General features: G+C 34.0%; 1 protein-coding gene across 23 annotated transcripts in view; it reads right to left on the bottom strand.

Annotated features, from left to right (window-relative positions):
* Positions 1-21,970, bottom strand: part of ERC2 (ELKS/RAB6-interacting/CAST family member 2) — a 537,199-nt gene that overhangs the window by 335,526 nt on the left and 179,703 nt on the right. For all 23 annotated transcript variants that reach the window (XM_035338170.1, XM_035338171.1, XM_035338160.1 and 20 more), the window contains one exon: positions 18,372-18,539. In XM_035338170.1, coding sequence (XP_035194061.1) covers positions 18,372-18,539 — 168 coding nt within the window. The remainder of the gene's footprint in view (positions 1-18,371; positions 18,540-21,970) is intronic.

Below are 21,970 nucleotides of genomic sequence, written 5' to 3'. Positions count from 1 at the left end.
TTTTTCAAGATGATTTTCCATTGAAAACTTGCATTATGCAAAATGCAAATGATAGAAGCTGGCTTGAATATGCTTTACCATAAATTGAATGTAGAAAAAAGCTGCTTTGGCACACTCATAGTTTTAGTACAAATCATTTAAGATGATACAAATTGAAAGGTATATCATCACTGTTAGTCTTGCAATTCCTATAATATCTTTATCATTTGGGAAGACTTGGGTGCCTCTGCCCAAATTAAAGAATTACAGTTCTCATAAAGTTAATGGAAGAGAGATATAGAAGATAAGCTGTATAGACAACTTCCCTGTTGGGCAACAGGGAATACTGAAAAGGGAAGCTACAAATGAAAGTAAGAATAGCCACCTCAAGAGGAAGCTGCAGAAAAGAGAGCAAGAGCCAGTCAGATGGTAGTATGAAAATATTCCAGAGTGAATACATCACAGATGCATATGCTGTGTGCATTATTTTAAAACACACAAATATGTGAATTGAAGTATATATAAAATAAAACAATAACTTGAGCTTTAAAATAGAAGATCAATCTGTTCTGAAAGCAGATTTAGGTTTTGCTTTCCCAAGTATAACAACAATGAAACTAAGAGGCTTTCTACCTCATTTTAAATAAAAGTATTTCACTTTACAACTTGTTATTAAAGTCAATGCAGTTATTGAAGAACAGTGTAGTATTGATAAATTTATGCAAGCATTCATCAATGGAATAAAAAAGGGACTAAAACAGAAAAAAAAAAAAAAAAAAGTCTTCATCAGCAAAAGACTAAACAGTTCAGAAAAAAACAACAGAATGAATGATTTACCATAACTTATCCTGAGTTACGATTTTACATATTTAGGAAAATTAGGAAAACACAGACATCCATATAAAGCTTTTTTTTTTTTTTTTCAGTAAAGAAAAGAGACATTATCTAGAGTTCTCCTAAGTAACAGCTAGATAAACTGTACTTCATTTCAAAGTGAAAAGGTTGAGTAAATTGTGAGGTAGGGAGGCAAGAAGCCTTTTTAGAGCACCCTGCATAAGCTTTAATCCCCAGAGAAAATGCATTGCTTTCCTTCACTGTACGAATCTCTGTTGGATCCTGTTTGCGGCCAGTGAAATGGACTATGATACCCTAAGATCCTTTCCTGAACCATGGCCTATATTACCTAACATCAAAAAACCTATGGTAACTGGATTTCGCTTGCCATTTGAAGACTATCTACTCACTTAACAGCTCTCTTTGGCAATCTGATTTCATGCTACTTACAAGTTTTACACCGTTCAAATATAATTGTTCTTCTTTTATAATATTCATAACCTCAGAATATTAGAGTAAAAAACTAAGCATGATTAGTTTTAGCCAGATACCTTTCACTGTCAAGTATATTAACTATTCTTTTTGTCTTACCCCTTCACATTTACATCATTCTTCTTACAATGAGATGTCAGAAATATAAGTGTCTTTCAGATGTGATAACCAAACAGCCATCTAAAGAGAGTTTATTATCCTATGTTCTGCTACCCAGTTTTTCTACAGACTGTGTTGGCAATTTTTTCTACCACATCCCATTGCAAATACTCTTGTAACATGTTATTTATCATTCATTCAGCCTCCTGGATGTAACACACTTCAAATTCTGTTTTCAGGATAGTCCTTTCACCATTTGCAATTACACATTTTTTTCTAATATTGAAAAATATTTTCTAAATTAAAATACTGAAGAGGAATATCTCTGATAAAAAATTGTCTTTTCATTCCAAGCCTCCTAATCTTCACTGCAGTTGTCCGTTTATCAATTTTCATACTTCTTAAATCAACTCCAATCTTCGAGCAGTATTTGGAAACTATCTGATTACCTGCAAGACTTTTCATTTTTAATATTTTTCTCTTATGTTCATTCTTTTCATTTTCACTCCAGAAATATAGTTTGTAATAAAATACCTCTAACCTTGACAGTCACTGTTCTGCTATCATTCCTGCTAGGTGAACAATCCAACTGAAGAATTGCCACCAAATTGAAACTATACCATAATCAAGAAATCTTCCAGTTTTTCGATTCTATTTTTCATATACTTTTTATTTATGTACATACGTATCACAATACTTTTTGAATTTCTGTATTGGTTTTGCTAACATCTCTATATATTTCCATTTATGTTTAGGGTTACCATTTAAATCACTAGGCTGAGTGAAAGAAAATACCTTTATTTCCTTTCCTTCTAAGTTTAAAAATAAGTATTTAACATGTCTTGTAAGCTTTGAACTCAATAAAACTCTCATCTAAATAATTCCTATAGTTCCGATTCCAACAGAAAGCTACGAAAGATATGAAAGTATAAAAAAAAGCACAAAAAATGCACGTATAAACATCACACTGTTCTACAGGCCACTGTAATTCAGACCACATACAATTGGAAGTATAGCAAATGTCTAACATTTACTGCAGCATACTAATTTTGTTAAAGGTCTCTGGCCATAAATTACATTTTAATAGTGATTATATATCTCCTTATAGTAATTGTATCATAACATTTTGTTTTTACATAAAACTATATGATGACATTAAACATATTTGGTATAATAACTAAATGTACACATAAATAATTTGCTTGAGAGAAGATACGTATATGTTCCAGAACATACAGAAATCTCAGTATTCTTCCTTTAATTCTAAATTTAGAATTGATTGGAGAGAATTTATGAACCACAGGCATTTCACACCTGAAGTGAAACAAAAGGTACAACAAGTACAGTGCTTTAAAACCTCTGTCAGTTTAATTACATACCTTTACCTATATCCTTAGAAGTTATTTCAGGGTTTTCTATTTCCCAGTTTTCCTGTAAAAATATTATAAATAAAGGATCTAGCACATCACAATAATACAGCAACAATGACAGAGGAAATATCTTAAACTTCAGACTTCCTTACTCTCAGATTAAGGAAGAAGAGGGCAGACAAATTGAAGGGGGAAAAGGGAAGAAGTAAAAATTGTAAATACTAATAAATTAAAAAAAAAAAAAAAAAAAAAAACTTTACATTGAAAGTGAAAATAACTGAAGGTCTGCCCCCTAGCTGCTATAAACAATAGCTATGTCTTAAAATACAGCTGAGTTGATTTGTACTAGAAGAGTATTCCTGCCCTCAGAAATTGCATTCAAAAGCTTGCAACAAAGAATAAAATTTCACATGGAACTATTTTATATGAGTTTCTTTACGTTCCAGAGGTAAAAAAAAAAAAAAAAAAAAAAAAAAAAAAAAAAAGCTTAAGCAGTCAGGAGTTAATCAGAACTAACGAACTAACAAAACCATTTCCATTGGAAAGTTACCTTATAGCTCAACTGGATACAGAGGGCATCCATGTTCATATATATCTGGGACAATGTAATGACTTTATGTGAAAGAAAAGTTTTGCAGAATGGTAACATTGCTCCCTTCTCCCTTCTTTTAAAGATGTCTTTTCTTAATCATTTTAAATTAGCATATGGTACATAGGCTTATATCAAGAGCTGAAGTGCTCAAAATGCTGTTCATCAGGGAACTAAGATTCTTGTTAATATGAGATGTAATCTAATATTTGCACTTATAGCAGCACTAAGGACAATGCACATATTAAATTTCACCATTAGTTACTGCAGGCCAGACAGACTTTCTATGTATAAACTATCGAAGCACCACTAAACTTAAACTGAAATGTTAAACGCAGAAACTTAGATGTCTTTAATCAACATCTGCTGAACAGTTTAGATTTTCTATAGCAGCAATGGTAACACAGCTATGCTTTAATATAGCTGTCTGAATGTCTTTCACTGAACTTCCTTTTCCATATGTCCTTCTAAATAATAATAATAATAATAATAATGGTTGGTTTGTATGCTTAACACAGCCTGATTCAAATATTATCAAATTTGTTGTGTTTTTTTTTGTTGTTGTTTGTTTTTTAAGTAGCAAAATGATTATATAATAAACCTATGACACAAAAATGATTTTTCCCAACCCAGTTTTTCATTAGGCCATCAATGCTTGGGATTTATTAATTTCTGTACCCCTCATTATTTATTCACCTTTCTTCTTTTTTATTAATATTTTATTGTAAAATTCTTGATGAAAAGATCCATGGAGGACTCTCATTGCCCCTTTGGCAAATTTTGGAGAATTAATTTTAATATCCTGAATTTTAGGTCATCTGCTATTGCAAGGTCTGTGATATTGACCTCATACTACACTAAAACTGACAGAGTATTTTGTAATATTTTATTTCCGCAGAATATTTCTTCACTTAATATGCCAGAAGTTTAAAATTTTATCTTAAAGAATTACATAGGAAGGTGGGAAGTTTCAGCAAATGCCATATGCAGTTGCCTCTCCCACAGCGCTAAGCCCTTGTAGTTCCATGTTCACTACTGTTCACTACTGAAGCGTGCACTCTCCTCAGTTTGCAAGTTTGCAAGACACTAAATAAGATCTTCAGAAAATGGTGTGTTAGGAGTTTTCAGTTAAGAACAGTTTTAAGTACTGTAGATTACGGTTATATCAAAATGTATTACATTAACTACCTTTGTAGTTTTGCAAGCACTAGAGTTATTACAGGAGTTCATTTTTGTCAGGCTTTCTCCCCAAGAACATGCATTTAACTTTCACTATAAAAATCTTTCTTGACCAATCCATATTGCTCACTACAAGTCTGACAACACTTCAATATTCAGTGTCTAACATTCAGAAAATGACACATACTAGTAATGGTCCAGACTTTATGAATGGCTGAATAATGACCAGCTCAATGCCAAAAAACTATCTGACACAAGGAAGTGTATTCCAGAACTAAGCATATAGAAAGTTTTTCTACTTCTCTATTCAGATAATTTTAATGTTAACATTAATACAAAAAGTTAATCAGGTAGTCTATGGACAGTACTGCAATCCATACATTTCAAACATAGGCTGAATTGTATTATTTTACCTAAAACAACCATATACAAAAATTACTAAAAAAAAGTGCTAACAGTGAAATTAGCTGCACACATGAAATATCATGAAAGAAATCACGTTTTGTAAATCTAACACTATTTACCAGAGTAGCTCTCAGGGCTTATTCACTTTGACGATCTCTTTTGCAACTAAATTAGCAAACTCCTGTTTTGTATTACCTTCCTATGTAGTCTAGATTTTATACTTTGATGTTCTTCACATTTGTACAACTGTTTACTGTCACATCCACCTCATGACAGGCAAAAAGTTCCAAGCTCTCAAAAGTCATGATTTTTTTTTTTTTAATTATTTGAATCAAGCTATTTATAGCTCCCTTGACAGCCGTAAGAAAAAATCAGACTTAACCATAGATTAAGATTTTGGGATAGGTCACAGCAGGTATTTCACTTGAATTTGAAATCAACTTTTACATACTCTCAGTGCCATCTATCAGCAAACAGCTGCTATAAGACAAATAGTTTAAAAATTTGGATGATCCTTCAACAGCTTCTCGCCCTCACTTAGGATTAGCAACAGGCACTACAGAGCACCAAATAGAAGTTCCTTTGGTGTACAATCACTTTAACATGGGATTAAACAGAGCAATAGGGACTCTCAGCCTGTCTGGGGACATGAAGGAAGATTTCTGCTGTCAAATCAAGGCACCTCTTGTGCAGTAAATCTAATGGGTCTTTTTTTTTTTTCCCCCTCCCGGATACATAAAGATTACACTAGCATAATTACCTTTAGTAGATTTACTGCAGATTTATACCTAAGTAATATTTTTCCACATATAAAAGACTAAACAATTTTATGCCATTTTTCTTTTTACTTTCCAAGAACTGCCTTACTCCATTCTCTTTATTTCACTTTGATCTTAGCACTGTGCCTGGTTTGGCGTTAAAAATTGAAGTCAGGTGTGCTAGAAGGAAGTGAATTAGATTCAGATTCCATTCTGAAGCTGAATTTATTCTACTCTTATTCAAACATACCATTGCTGATTCTACCACCAAGAAATACATACTACTTGGCAACAATAAAATTATCAAAGCAATCTGACCAAATTGGCACTACTAGCCCTGGCTACATCTGGTAACAATAATATGAAGGCAGAAGTATGAAGATAACAATTCTCATTTATCGTTACCTTAAACTTATCTGCATGTGTACTCTTAAGTCTTTGAACTCTGTGCTTTCAAAAAGCCAGTAAGAGCTCCACTCAAAAGTGAGGGGTGATGCTTTTCCAAAAGTGATAAAGTATCCAATTTAGTAAGGTATTAGAGTCTCTAGTCACAGATTGCTCAGCCACACAGACAGCAATGGGATACCACCAGGAAAGCATGACTGCCAACATCAAGAAGCTCTAACAATGCAGAAATTAAGGTGTTTGGTTGTATTCCAACAAAAGAATAGAAATTTTATATACTACAAAATTGGAAAAAACAACCACTTTTTTATATTAGGAAATGACTCTTTTTATTTCCAGATATAAAAATGTAGATATACATATATATATATATATATAAGGTAATAAGGTATATATATGTATATAAGGTTAAGCTGCAGATCAACTATAATTGCGAGGAGGTGAGCAAGAGCAGCAGAATTTACTTTCTTTTTTTTCAAATGGTCAGGATGGTTTATTGCAATAATAAGTTATTAAACAAGGATACTCTTAAGAATATTTCAGGCATCAGACTGACAAAAACAATCTCCATCCATGCCTCTAAATCATACATTAAAAGTATCACTTTCAAATCACTCAAGATTTAAAACTGTGTTCTTGTAGCTTTTAGTGTAAATAATTAACAAGTTGATGAACTCATTTTCTTAGGAAGTATTGCATATAAATAACTGAGTTGCAATTTTCTAGAAATTGTTAGCTTAAAATATGCTAAAGATGAATAAGGAACATTATTAAAAATGTAGTCAAAACATGCTTGCAACAGTGCACTATAACCATGATACAGGGTTGTACTGACCATTTATTTAGATTCAAAACTTGCATGTTGCACATAGGCAATACTAGTAAAAGTTGAACTGTCCGGTATTTAGTTTTTATATAACAAATCCCAGTATCAACGGCATATTGGTACTAATGTAAATACTAACGTAATATTTTTTTTTCTCAGTTTTGTAAACATCCTCCTCCTTTTACCCCAGAAGGAAGAAATTGCAGCTTTGAAATAATTCTAACAATAACAAAAAATCAGCCCAAACTAGTAGTTTCACCATTTGCTCCCTCTATGGATGTAGCAGCAAGAAGTTATGTACAACATTTCCAAATATAACAGCCTGATAGGATGCAGTTCCCAGCTTCACAAATGATGATGTTGAAGGTGAAAATTTATGCATCCCAAAAGAAAATGAGTTAAACATCTCTGCCAATATTGGTATAATCAGTTATGCTGTGTAACAAACTGTGATGTGTGGAGTGAAAAAACAGTTGCTTTCAAGTATTACTTGGCAACATATTCCCAGCTTGTCACCTTATATATTCTGAAGCTAGAGCTATGGATTTAACATGCATGTATTTATTCTACAACAGAATAGGTCTAAAATGGTAATCTAATCCAGCAGGTCAAAAATTTGGACTGTGGTAGTACTTCCTATAACTAGTTACAACACACACAGAGAAATGGCAGCTGCAGCCTGTTCCTACAGCGTCTGTGTCAGAGAAGGTGAGAAGCCATCCAATCTCCTTTCCCTCTACTACAAATCACTCACCTGCAGCTTAGAGTTTGAAAGAGCATGCAAATATGGCATCCAAGCCTTCGGAGTTTTTGCTAAAGTTTGTTCCATGGGGCTACTTTTTGAAGCATCTCAATTTATGTCACTTAAAGGGGGCTTATACAAAAGATGGAGAGTGACTCTTTGCTCAACCAGATAATGACAGAACAAGAGGGAATGGTCTTAAACTAAAAGAGGATAGATTTAGATTAGAGACTAGGAGGAAATTCTTCACTCAGGGGGGTGAGACACTGGAACTGGTTGCCCAGAGAGGCTGTGAATGCCCCATCCCTGGAGGTGTTCAAGGCCAGGTTGCATGAGGCCCTGGGCAACCTTACCCTGTCTATGGCAGGTGGGTGAACTAGATGATCTTTAAGGTCACTTCCAACCTAAGCCATTCTGCGATTCTATGAAAATTGTCAAAGATTCTCAAGGTAAAACAGCTTGCAGGTGTAAAACCCAGCTGAATCTATCACATCAAGATAGCTAGGAAACAGGCCACCACTCAATGATGCAGCCTCAAAAGCTGTGAATCCTATGAATACACACTCAGGGTAGAAAAACAATTGGTCTACATTATCCCAAGGGTGTTTGGTGGCTTATTGCACAGTTCACTCTCTTACTACAACAGGGAACCGGGTTACAAGGAAAGGAAGGAACTGGCCCAAATTTTCTAGGCACTATTTTTTTATTTTTTTTTCCCCTGAAGAATTGAATAGAGTGCTGCAGACCAGGGGGCCTAGAGAGGAGCATGCTTCCTAACCATGGGGTTAGCACTCGTCAGTCAGCTGCTGAGAATCCAGAAAAAGTCCTGACTTCTTCACTGGGAATACACCTTACAAGAGAAAAGACACTGGCTGTTGGTACATCTATCTTCGCATGTTCAAAAAAACAAGGATTTTAAAAAGGAAGAGGAGAACTTAAGAAGGTGTTTTTTTTTTTTTTTTTTTTTTTTTTTTTTTCTTTCCCCAGGCCCCTACAGAACATACTACTTTTAGAAATCAAGACACACTCGAGACCAAAGAAAGATATAAAACTAATCAATGTCAGTGCTTAAGTCTTATACATATTGCTTATTTTACTTCTTGCATTTTAATAAACAAGTAGCTCACTTAGCTCCTAGAGCAGTTCATGAGACAGTGTATATCCCTAGGATCTCAGCACCTTTTTTTTTTTTTTTTTTTTTTAACTCACACAGAAATACAGAATACAGTAAAAACAATGAAGACATCATCCATTAGGAGCAAGTGTCAATTGCTTTGCTAAAGGAATTTAAATAATAAATAAACAGTCTCAAAAGACTTCACCTTGTTCAGGAACTAGAATTATTTTTAGTGTTTCAATTAACATTCATTTTAAATCACCATAGAGTATTAGATGCAATAACTGCTCAGGATCAGGACAATCAGGTGAAGTCTTAAATATTTTCTTATTAATTAGACACAGGTCCTTACCACATTAAATTCACCACAGGATTTGCCCCTTACCAATTTATATCCCAAAAAATAAAATAAACCAGCATATAAAATGCCTCATTTAACTAGTTCATTTTAAGAAAAAAAAAAAAAAAAAAAAAAAACTCTTATCTACAAATGACTGTTAAATACATCCTTTCCTCTCTAACTGTCCTGTCACTGTTCTGAGAGAAAAGTCAATAGCATTTAAGTAACTAATTAATCTCAGTCTTAATAGTGACCTTATTAGCTTTAAGGATCTTTGTCTTTTCTGTTGTAAATTTAATCTAACAGGCAGTTGTGAAAACTGGTTATTTCGTGGTCTGAAGGGGAAGCTGAGAACTGGTTTGGAGAGGCATAGATTAAAAATCTTAGGCCAACAACAAAAACCTGACTTCACTAGAAGTAGGATTCACCCTCAGCAGACAGCATAGCACCCAAACATGCTAGAAAACAGCGGGATCTCTGTCTAATGTAAATTTTTCTTACGTTTAAATATGTACATATTTACACTCTCTTGTCATTTTTAATTCTAATCAGTAGACTTCTATTATATTTCTTGGCAAGTTATTTCACAGACAAAAATATTTATTCTCTTAAGCAACTCTGATTCTTTCTTATTCATTTTAACATAAATAAATTGGCAATCTTTTCCTAAGTAATTCCTTTGAGTTCTTCTGTAACTTCCAAATATGACAACTTCTGCTTTCTTCTTGCCCAGTCACACTAGATGGAAATTAGCTCTTTCACACTTCAAAAGAAATTTCCTACAACTCAACTGAAAAGCAAATATTACTCTTCACTCAGTTTAAAATTCCCAGCATACGAGCTGGCGGCTTTCTCAGCATGAACAAACTTACAATCTTATTTAAAGATAACATTGTTAATTCGTATTGACGTCTCAGAGCCCAAGGCAGCTTCCTTCCTCACCAATAGAACTGGTGTCACACTAGCTGTATGAAATCCTTATGTAAGTATCTCATTAATCTCAGTTCTACTTTGCAAATGCCATACTGCTTTTGAGAGCATTTCCGTATGTTACATATAATCCAAATCTTGAACCATTCAATGCCATTCATATGAACATGTGAAGAACCCTCTCAAAATCAGACAGCATAACTTGATCAGAACAGAAGGAATACCTTCTGTTATTTATTCTTAAGGGTTCATCTTCAAAATTCTAAATGCATGTGATCTTCACATGAACATTTACTTCTTACCAAAACATGACTTCTTGATCTTTCATTTACATACTGTATTTCATCATATTTTAGATCTCTTACACAAGATGCCTTTTTGTTTAGATAATTACACTTAGAAATCCAATGCATTAATTATCAATGTATGTAGCTATGGTATTATACCACTGTGCTAAAAATGTAAGTATATCTAAGTATACAAGAAAGCTTCAAAGCACTTAAGACTTTTATGGATTCTTGATTTGCCTAAAGGAATCATTCACCTTGGTAAGAATGAAATCATTTGAGTGACCTGGGATGCTGCTGAACTCCTGTGAGACAGCTATGTTGTTTTCATAACAAGAATGGTTCTGCGTTAATTTAGAGGTGAGATTACCATTGTTTTATCTACTGGACTTGAATAAGATTCCTTCTCCCCACTTGATAATAACCAGACAACTACAAGAAAATTTCATCCAATCGGACATCTATCATTGAAAGGAACGTGGCAGGATATAAATACTGCATCAAGTGTTCTGTAATCTGTTGATGACATTTTGTTGAATACAAGACACAGGGAAAAAAAAAAAAAAGAAAGGGAGTTTTAATATTCATTCATTGGAAAAGATGGTTGAAATTTGAAGATGGAAATCAAGGATGTGCAAGAACATTCTATGAATTAAAGGTTGTTAAGAAAAATAAATTCCTCCTCCTTTTCTTAACATTTTAAAAAGTGATCCATTTAACTAAGAATTCAAACATTCCAATTTCTCAGGAACCTTCTGAGAAATACAAACTAGCTAGCCTAATTTCACTTTTTAGAAAAATACTAGAAATAACATCAAATTACTTTTATGAAGAAAAAGATGCAGCACCACGGAGAGAGAAAAAAAACACACTAGAACAATGAACATTGCTGTGCACACGTTTATCAAGATGATGCCAAATGAATCTAATCTCTGTTACTAACATAGTATCAGGCCTTGCAGACATACAAGATGATGTGTATATGACATCCTGATTTAATGGGACCTTTGATAGGCTTGCATATGAGATTCTCCTAAGTCAACTGAGAAAATGTAGTCAAGATGAAACAATTGTAAAATAAAACCAATTAATGAGTGGAAAACCTAATGAAAACTATTGTCAGAGAGAAGCTTTGAGTGAGACTCTGTTGTCCTTGTGTAAATGAAAACTGCATTGAGCCCAGTTCTTCAGGAATCTGTTACTGATTTTGTATTCATTTCACTAGAAGGGTGGATAATGAAACAGTATTTATTAAATATGCAGATTAGAAAGCTAAGAAACTCCGTAAAATAGGTAATATGCATCTAACAGGAATTGCATTGGTATACTGGATCCTATTGGATGAAGGAGCAGAACATTAAACTTAATACCACTTGTAGCATTATTTCTGTAAATCCCATAAGCCAGATTTATATATATTTATATAGCAAACATAAATATCTTAACACTCAATCCCAGTCCTTCAACTTGAGAACTCATGTTAAAATTGTTTTAAGAAAGGTCACTTTGTCAGTGGCACATTCAGAAACAGCATGAGATTTGCTCATCCAGGAAAATTCTTGCAGCTTTGCTTTTGTAGAGAAAATGATTTTCTCTCTTTGTGGTTTATTTTTTTCAATTTATTATTAGTGCTTTTTTAGGGGAAGTGAAACAAAACCAAAAAAAAGTTCAGTTTTCCAAAGATGGCATACAAAGGTAGCCAAACTATTATGTTTAACTGGGATTTTAAAATACAGTTAGGATTTTCAAACATGGAAAAAAAAAAAAAAAAAAAAAAAAAGCAAGCTCCTTTAGCTCCTTTGTTACCTCTTCAGAGATTTCTATTATCATTACATGAGCTGTATTAGTTTGACCAACTGCAGTTCGCCTCTGTTTATTGGAAAACTGCATACACCTTGCTTCTTCTAATATTTTCTGACAAGTAAATGGAGGCCATCCAGAAGAATAGATGCTTCCACCTCATATTGGGAACAATTTCTTTAAACTGTAAAACATTTTTGTAGTTTCTGCTACCACTATTGAAATCTAGTGACTCTTCTGAATTCTTCCAGACATCTGGTACCAAGTATTTTCAGCCATTTCATGAATTTTACAGCTGTCATTAATAAAGAGGAGGCATGCTTAGACATAGTTAGTATTAGCAGATCTCTGTGACGAGATTCAGTCAGTATTTCTTCACTTACTTCGGGGTCCATGATTTACAATATACACAATGATTCTGATATTCAAAATTTACCACATGTACAGAACTGACATTAGATAAAACAGCTTGTAGATTTCATAATCTCATGAAACTTCATTTGAGGAAGTCAATGAGTTTCCCATACAAAGGTGATTACTTTCAAAGAGCTTGGTAGTCAGAGGGGCACAATCCAGTTACTCTCCTTTTGAAGAGAAGATTTGAACAAAACCAGGTCATCAGGGGAAAATTAAAAATGCCAGGCTTCTAGCTTTACTAGTGAATAGAAAATTCATTTCAAAAGGCACTAGATTCAACCACAGACTGGAAAACCTTAGATCATGGATTTCAAGGTCCAAGAACTTATCTAAACTCATTATAGTCATGGTTTTAGGTTGGATGAATATTCAGGTTCAGCTTCACCAAGCAAACTTATATTAGGTCACATTTTTGCAGTAACCTTAGAATTGTAATATGTTAAAAATAAATGAAAGTTTGAGGAAAGTGAAAATGATCACTGTCTCTGATCTTAATCATGTTCTCAGTTACTCAGCATACAGGCCATGAGCATCCAAAGAGATGCACTGGTTTGATTTGATTTTTTTTTTATTTTTTGTATTTATTCACACAGCTTCAGTGTGTACCACCTCCGAAGTTTAAGGGGGATCAAAGCTGCACTCTGTTACAGAATCACTGAGTATGCAGTGAGAATGCATTGGAATCAATAACACTCTGGATGAATATGAACTGATGAAACTACAAAAAAAGTCAAACGCTGTTTCTGTCAGCAAGGTACTTTCTACACGCTAAGAGCAAATGAAGGAAATTGCTCTCTCTCCTGGACCATTCTGGTTTTAGAAGTTTCAATTTAGTGGTGTTCTCAGCTACAATTCCTCTGTCGAGTGATAATACTGATGCAAATTTCTAAATACAAGATTAAAAATAATTTGTTTATACTAGTACACTCCCAAACTGACAATATGTAAATTTACTATTTTCGGAAGACAGTTAATAGTAAGGCATAAATTAAAATGTGTTATACAATTTATCATAACGCAAACTGGACAATATTGTAATATATGCAGTCCAGCCACTCCAAGTACAAATTCCAATTATTACATTAGAGCTAAGACTTTATGACATTTCCTACAAATGCTAATTAGCTGGTAAGTTAGGGCCCTCAGTCATGTAGCACTTCATCAATCACAAAGCTTAAACTATTAAGATGAAAACTGTAACATTTTACACAAAAAGTTGTGATGCAATTCAAATTAGAATATTATACTGGACCCCTTTACATGGTGTTCTTTTATAATAACCCCCACAAAAGAATTTCCACAAGCTGTTGTCCTAATATGATCCAGCTCTACATCCTCCATTTTGTTGTTGTCTCAACACCTACTGTTTTCAACACAAACATCTGTGTGCACATATTTAAATATCTCCAAATTCCTACAGGACAAAACACATGTATGAAAGAGAAAATTTGGAAGTAAAAACGGTTATGAAAGAATTGGCATCCAGTTCAGCACTTCTGCCCCTCAATCTACACCTCAGCCATATTCATAGAACTTGCACATTCTGGTAAGAAATACATAAAGAATTCTGAGGTCTGCCCCTCTGCATGCTAAACTGACAGATATGAGGTGTAAGACTAGTTTTGCCAGGTTAAACAAAGCTATTAAAACAGCATACTCAACTTTACTGGCACTAAAATGAAACATTGGCGCCAAAGATTCCAAAAGAAAGAAATATTAACTAATATTGCACCTCTGACATTGACATAAGTTTATTATTACTCTATGCCAATCTACCTTGATCCAAATCCTCTAAATGCTTGCTGTTCCAGGGTTGGGCCTCCTTTAAGCCTACAAATTATACTAAACTGAGTGGTGTTTTTTTTTTTTGTTTTTTTTTTTTACTTTGGTTAAAAATTACACCAAAATCTCTGGAAGGACAATGCATCATTAGCTCACCCATTACTTTTTCCTGTAACAAGTTACCTACCATGCCATCCTGTAGTACTCACAAGAGCTGGTTTCTTGCCAATGTTTTTGTTTCCTTCACATCTTAGTTAGGGAGCCTTCCTCAGAAGGCATCCTATCCTGTAAATAAAACAGCTATCCAAAAAGAAGAAGAAACAATACCATCTTTGAGGTAAGTTTTCCTAGTTTTGGTTTGGTCTCCTTTGTATTTTTCACCATGGCAGATAACAGTAATGTATACAAGGGAAAAAATATAGAATTAAACAATGCATCATTTTAAGTTACATATTTCTTCTTACTCAGTTTCAGGTTATTACTGACAGAAATAATTTTAAGCACTATATACAAATTCTTCCTTCCTCAATGACTTGAATACAACCATTAAAATAAATATTATCTTAGGCTGAGTGAAACACTTCAGGCTCAGTGAAGAGAGACGTAGCCACCTATCCTGCATCAACAAATGAAGGCAGCAAAATAACTGGTTATTCACATGTTCTTAAATCAAAAGTAAAAATACACAGATAAAATTTGGCCCTACATAGAAAAAAAAAAACAATTGGAGACATATTATAATATTACAGACTGAAGAATCTAATGCCCAGGAGGAACCTAAAAACTAGACACAATTCATTTCACTTTCAAAAGGGCCTTCATAAGAGTAATGTATGTATCAACTGGTACAATGACCTATTGGAAGATATGTAAAGAAATTACAATCCACTAGGGGGCCCAACTGTTTCATCTCCTATAGTCTAGTGTATAGTCTAGGATGCTCCACAGCGCTTTCCACCTACTGTAATCTGCATATATATGTGCTTTATGAGGACAGATTAATTTCTAAATATTCCACACACAAATGTCTGGCTGCCATCATTTCAAGTGAAAACAGTAATGGAAGACGTGGCCAAAAGGTCAGAAGATGAGCAAAACCTGGAGAAATGGAAGAGACACATGTAATCCAGCAAGACATAAAGGATTCTTAATGCGATTCACATAAAGGATATAGTGACTGCAATCAATATATAGTATATATTTTTCCAACAAAATATACTCTCATATATGGTTATTATTGGAAAGGTAAGCTGTAAACACTTGGAAGAAAAGATATACATCAGAGAACCTTATTCTTAAAACACAGCATCCACTACTAGACTATTTGAGTATCTGTGCAAAATGACAACTCAAAAATATTACAAAAGAATACTATAGCACTAGGACTTAGTGCTATACACACTCCAATATATTTTTGAAATAACACGACTGAATGAACAATCTGTCTATGGTCAAAAAGGATCTGTACTCCTTTAGCCTTTGATAGAACATAAAGACTATGAGATATGAATGCCCTGGTTTGCATTAGTTCACATAGTGAGGGCGAACACATCTAGCATTCTTTAATATCAAGGCACTAATGCTTTGACATATCTAGGAAAGCTTGGAAACAGTAGAGAGAGACTCATAGAACATCTTCCCTTCTTTATGCAAGCATTATGGTCCTAGGATGAACTTGTACCTACTGCCAAGAATGGTGGGACACTCAAGAAGGATAACCATGAGAAATCATGATCTTAATAAGCACTGTCAAAATGGGATTGAATACTTAAGCAAATAGATTTTTACTTTTTTCAGCTTTATTTCAAAGCCTGATTTGCACTGGTGACATACAGAATTTACTATTTTGTGTTTGTACACTAGACACATGAAAAATAAACAGTTAAAACATGCTTTACAGTTCCATACTCTACATTTAGCATTAGGTCAGAGGTTGGACTCACTGATCTTGGAGGTCTCTTCCAACCTAGACTATTCTGTGATTTTGTGATTTTTTATTTAAACAAGATTGACTAGAGCAGGGCAATGTTTAGATCATTTTTTTCTCTACTTAAATCACTTGCAAGTGAATTTATCCCCTAACATATTGGAAATAACGCACAAGCAAAATAATGTCCCAAAGCTGAAAATGTGACCTAAAGGTCATTTAAAAATATTTTTTCCAATATGGTATTATTTTCATATTAAAATAAAGTGGTGTAATGATGAAATGATAATATTATTTTGGGGTATATGTTGTGATAATGTTATTAAAAATATTTTAGAGAAACAAATTTACACATAAGTACAACATGATGAATACTGTCAAAGTATGCAAATTAACTTTATTTTTGTAAGCAATGATTCATTCTTCTACAAGCAAATGCACTATTTAGTCAAGAGCAAATAAAATAAAATTGAACTTCCACAGCTCCCTGATGAAGCATATTTACAAGGATAAAAAACTCCGAATCCCAGTCTTAAAGAATAATTTAGCTCTCATTTTGCACTTAGTTATTAGCAGGATTTATCACATGGTAGATCAGAGCTCACTAGGCTATAATGATTTTAATCCAGGGTTTAGTGAGCAGAGAGAGCATAACTTGAGTGATTATCTTCATTAAGTCAGATGCAAAAGCAGCAAGACCATCTGCAAGCCCTAATAAAATAGCCATGGTGTGTTAAAAACAGAAAAAAAGTACCCCGTTGCATATTACTGAGTCCATAGCCATGACAGACAATGACTACAGCTCTGTGATAGATTATTATTCATCCCACAGTTTTGATCACTGAATCCAAATCCCTCCTCCTGATCTGAATACAAGACCAATTGTAAATTCTTAGTTTGATTAAAAAACACAAACCATAAGAAAATATACATTAGTTTCTGTAAAATTCCAAAGTGATGTCCAATATTAAACAGCATTAAACAGCACAACAAAAAAGGCTTAATATTTGCTACTTGTCATATCATCAGCATTGCTAAAAATGCAAATATTCAGAAGGAGATTCCAGAACAAGATTAAATTGGATGGGTACCTAAGGCCTTCTCTGTTTCTGAAAAATAATGACTTGGCTTTATTAAACTCATGTATTTAGCCAAACACAGACAGAAGTACAGATAAAGAATGTGAACCCTATGTGAGTCATGGAGGAAAACCACCATAAAATTGTAGAATAGATACATGTATCTATCATCATCGCTAATAAAGAAGTTTGGGTTACTCTCAGGCATGAACTACCTACATAGTAATAGACAATATAGAGAAGGCATTGTTTAATTGACTGAAAATGGCAGGAGGAAGTAGTAATAAAATATGTTTGATCCCAGGAACTATTTCTCCATTTATGCTCTCAAGTGCATCTATACATAATAATGTGATGCACACAATGCACTCCGTACATACTTTCCAGCATACACATTTTTGTGAGCCTAAGAAAAAGAATATGGGAAGTACTCTATGACTGTATGCAGAACCCATGCAGATCTACATTCCAGGAAAGTCCAGCCCCCACAACTCCACCACCAAGTGGAAATGGTAATGATTAAATTCAACATCCCAAATAGAGTAAGTACAATTAGCTCAGTCTGTGGAAAACTAGAAATAAGACTAATAAGGCTGTCTGGACAGAGCCTCCATTCTTAATGTCTATAGTTTATCATGCATAGGAAAAGAAGAAAATTTACTTAGTTTCCTTTTCCACTTCCTTCCCTCCCTCTCCACCAAAATGTCTTTAAAGAAAAATGCAGTATACTAATCTTTTAGTAGTCCCACACATTTTATTTGAATTATCTGGAAAGAATAGTATTCAATGTTAGTAAGGATAACAGAATCCCTCACGGTGAGGAGTAGGTTTTGTCAGAATTGTTCGGACTTTCATTTAACTCCAAGAATTCTGTGCAAACTGCGGAATGTAATATTTTTGTAACACAATTACAATATAACACTGTAGAAACAATCCCATGGAAGATAACACATCTATATTACAGAACTACTTAACTATTACAGATGTACTCCATCCTTTCATCAGTGATCCTACCTTTTTTTGAAGGACATTAATTTTCCTTTCTTTTACTTCCAACATGTCTTTCATATCTCGAATCTCTCCAGCTAGGGTTCCTTTCTCTTCTGTGAGGTCTTGAAGTTGTTTTGTTTTCTTATTGAGAAACGTCTCTTTTTCTTCCAGTCGTAACCGCAAGGCATCAACCTACAGTAAATAAATGAAACACATCTGGTGTTAGTAAGGATGAACAACATATTTTATTTATTTTACTTACTTTTTGTGACACCTAGGAAATTACTTTTTAATGTAGATTTTCCACCTGTATCTTGGACCAAAGGGATACTTTTAGTTGTTAAAACGTAATTAAAAAAATAAAGCAGTTTTACCACCAAAGCATAAACAGAATAAAGTAGAAGAGTCAAAGCTTTAAACATGACACTAAGAGTCCAATCTTGACATATGCATATGACACACACAAAAAAATAAATAATCTTGACCTATTAAATATATAATTCATTAAAAGTAGTGCTCTGTATCTTGTTTTCAATTTAACTGTTAAAGCCATGAGGTGGCTCAATACTGCAGTCAGTACACAGATTTGGACATATATCAGAAACAGAACAATTTAACAAAGAGACAGCAAAAGGTAAATGATAAGGCTCATCACTTTTCTCCACTGTATCTCTCATAAGTCTCTTAATAAATGGGTCTTATTGTACTTTTCTATGGTAAGCACAATTTTTTATTACATAAAACAGTGCATATTTCAAAGACTTTCATACACAGAAGTGTCTTAATAGAGAATCTCACCTAACTGTTCTGCATTAGATGACTGCTTTTTATCTGTCTTTAGAAACTCTACAAAGTTCCAAAAGAAAAAGAAAACTCGCAACTTGAACAATTCTAATGGCCCAGAAAGTATACGCATCCTTTGTTTTCTCATTTCCTGCTGTATAAATGCTCCAGAATGCATCTTTATCATTCTCTTAATGCAATTCCAACAGTTCTCAAATTGAGGTCAGGCAAATAGTTGCTGGTGTCTGGAAGAAATCCATAGATCACTTGATGCTGACTACCATTTGTATGCAGTTATTTCTATAAGCAGCTCTACTGCTCATAGCAATTAAAAAGCCTTGCTAATCATAAAAGCATTTAGAAATAAGGAATATAAATAGTTGACTGTCCTCCACAACAAACAAGAGGAGAGGGAGGGAAAAAAAAAAAAAAAAAAAAAAAAGTAGCAGCCACATATTCAGGGACAGTAGCATAATTATCAAAGAAAAAAAGCAAGGAATGGAGGAAAATCTAAATGACAGAACACCTGTTCAAGGAACTGGAAAAGGACAGGGCCAAAGCAGTAGGGATAAGGATCCAGGAGCACAAGAATGGAAATGACAAATAGGGGCCAAAACGAAGACAGGGAAGTTTAATTTTCTCAAGTAAATTTAACAATCCTACTTCACAGATGCAAATCCTTTGTACCTTTTTAGTAGTGCCTTTCTACTTAACCAATGCCTAGAGTAGTTACCATAGAGTAAGTTATAATCCTAAATGGAAAAATGTGCTATTTTGCACACTGTGAAGAGGAGAGGAAGTGGTTGCTGTCAAGATGCTCACTGATACAATCTTTGAGAACATCTAATACATTAGTCCAAATATTAGCTCTCAAGTTTCAAGAAGGTTTCAAAGTCAGAGATTTTGTCACGGTTTCCTTAAATTTAGATATCATAATGGAATTCCATGCCAGTAAAGCACATACTTGAATGCTTACAAAGATGCAATGGTGCAGTGAAAGCGAAACCACAAGGTGAAACTGCAGCAGAAAAGCAGAGCTAGAAAATGAAATTTTGTAAGTTTAAATGGTGCAGCTTTTTATATAGTAGAGAAGAATAAAATGAATATTGGTCAACACTGTCTTAATTCAAGAATCTAAAGATCTAGACTTGAGCTGACAGCAGAATATAGGGGATCCAAAATATGATGCATGTAATCTATGCTGACCTTAATAATTAGTAAAATGAGAAGTTCTACATTTCACTGAAATTGAAAGACCATCTAATATTATTAGTCAAAGAATTCTTTAGAAAGTATGTGCAAAGGCAAGCTAAATTACACTGACAAAAAAACGTAGAATTATATCCCAATATATATATCCCAATGCATTACACCTGAAGAGTATGTTTAGGTTAAACTATTGGTATTGTAAGAGTCACACTTTACATGCATTGGTCCCTTCAATGAGCACTTCAACCAGATCATACCTGTTTGCACATACTGATTCAGACAACACACCATAGAACACTGGGTGGGGAAACTTTGGAGGAAAAAAAAAAATCATAAGTTTTTAAAGACCAAGAGAGTTTCTTGTTGTTGTTGTTGTTTGTGATCCACATTATTGAAAAATGTTTTGTAAATAAAATAATTAATACAAGAAAATATGGTATACCCAAGAAAGTTAGGATAATTTAACAAATAATTGCACATGCAATCTGGTATCTTTAAACAGAACAACAAAACCAATCCATTCCTAGCTTTAAGCACTCTGGATTCCATTTTGCACTTCTTGGAGCCTCTAACTCCCAAATTCATGCCTAGGTTACAGAGACTTCATTCTTAGTGAAGTATTTCAGTTTTTGCAGAAGGCTGGTTGACACATTGAAACTTCCAGTCCAGGAGAGGAGATACTAAAAATACTGTTAGGGAACTACTTCCGTATTTGCACTTTGGCTCCACCTGGAACGAGAAAGCCACAATGCAGCACAGAAAGCACAGAGGGGCAGCATGGGAATGGAGAACGTTAGCAAGGTTTACAAGCCTTTAGCACAGCACCATCATTATATGAAAAGTAGAGAACTAAGATAAAAACAGTGCAATAAATTTGTCATTACAAAGAGATCTCCTTGAATAGAGTCCATTTGTCTGATACCGTATTCATCTACAGCACTGAAACCAGGAGGTGTTCACATTAAGTGGATCCATACAGGCTTGTTTTGGCTGCTAGGTACACTATTGAGAAGACAAGTTTGGACTGAAAATATATGACGTGGCAGTCTAGAATAATTCACCATCTAGCCAGAGCTGCACGAAGTCAGACAAGTGCGAAATTTTAGATTCACTAACCCAAATTTCAAACGTACAGATGTCAGAAAATAAAGAATTAGGGTTTAAAATTTACATTACCTAAAACTTCACAAAGTTTATTATTAGTAAAAAGCTAGATGGAAGTAACCAAAAGGATATAAATGTTAGTTTTGCATCTTGAGGTTGTACAGTTACAGCCGTTTGGGTTACATGCAGTAAGCACTATTTTTCCTAGTTAATGAAGATGCCTCAGGGGAGCCAGGAGGTTCAGGTTGGAAATTAGGAGAAATTTCTTCTCAGAAGGAGTAGTCAGGCATTGGAATGGGTTGGCCACATAGGTAGTGGCATCACTGTCCCTGGGGGTGTTTAAGGAAAGTTTGGAACTTGCGCTAATGGACATGGTTTAGGGGGTGATATTGGTCATAGGATGATGGTTGGACAAGATGATCTTGGAGGTCTTTTCCAACCTTAATGATTATATGATTCTATGAACAGAATATATTTAAGTACAAAATAAACAACAGATATCTGATTTATTTTTATTTATATTCTGA

Source organism: Oxyura jamaicensis, chromosome 12 (assembly GCF_011077185.1).
Source record: "Oxyura jamaicensis isolate SHBP4307 breed ruddy duck chromosome 12, BPBGC_Ojam_1.0, whole genome shotgun sequence".
In the NCBI taxonomy this organism is placed as follows: Eukaryota; Metazoa; Chordata; class Aves; order Anseriformes; family Anatidae; genus Oxyura; species Oxyura jamaicensis.
The sequence above is the reverse complement of the archived record's forward strand: the minus strand, read 5'-3'. Positions and strand labels throughout refer to the sequence as shown.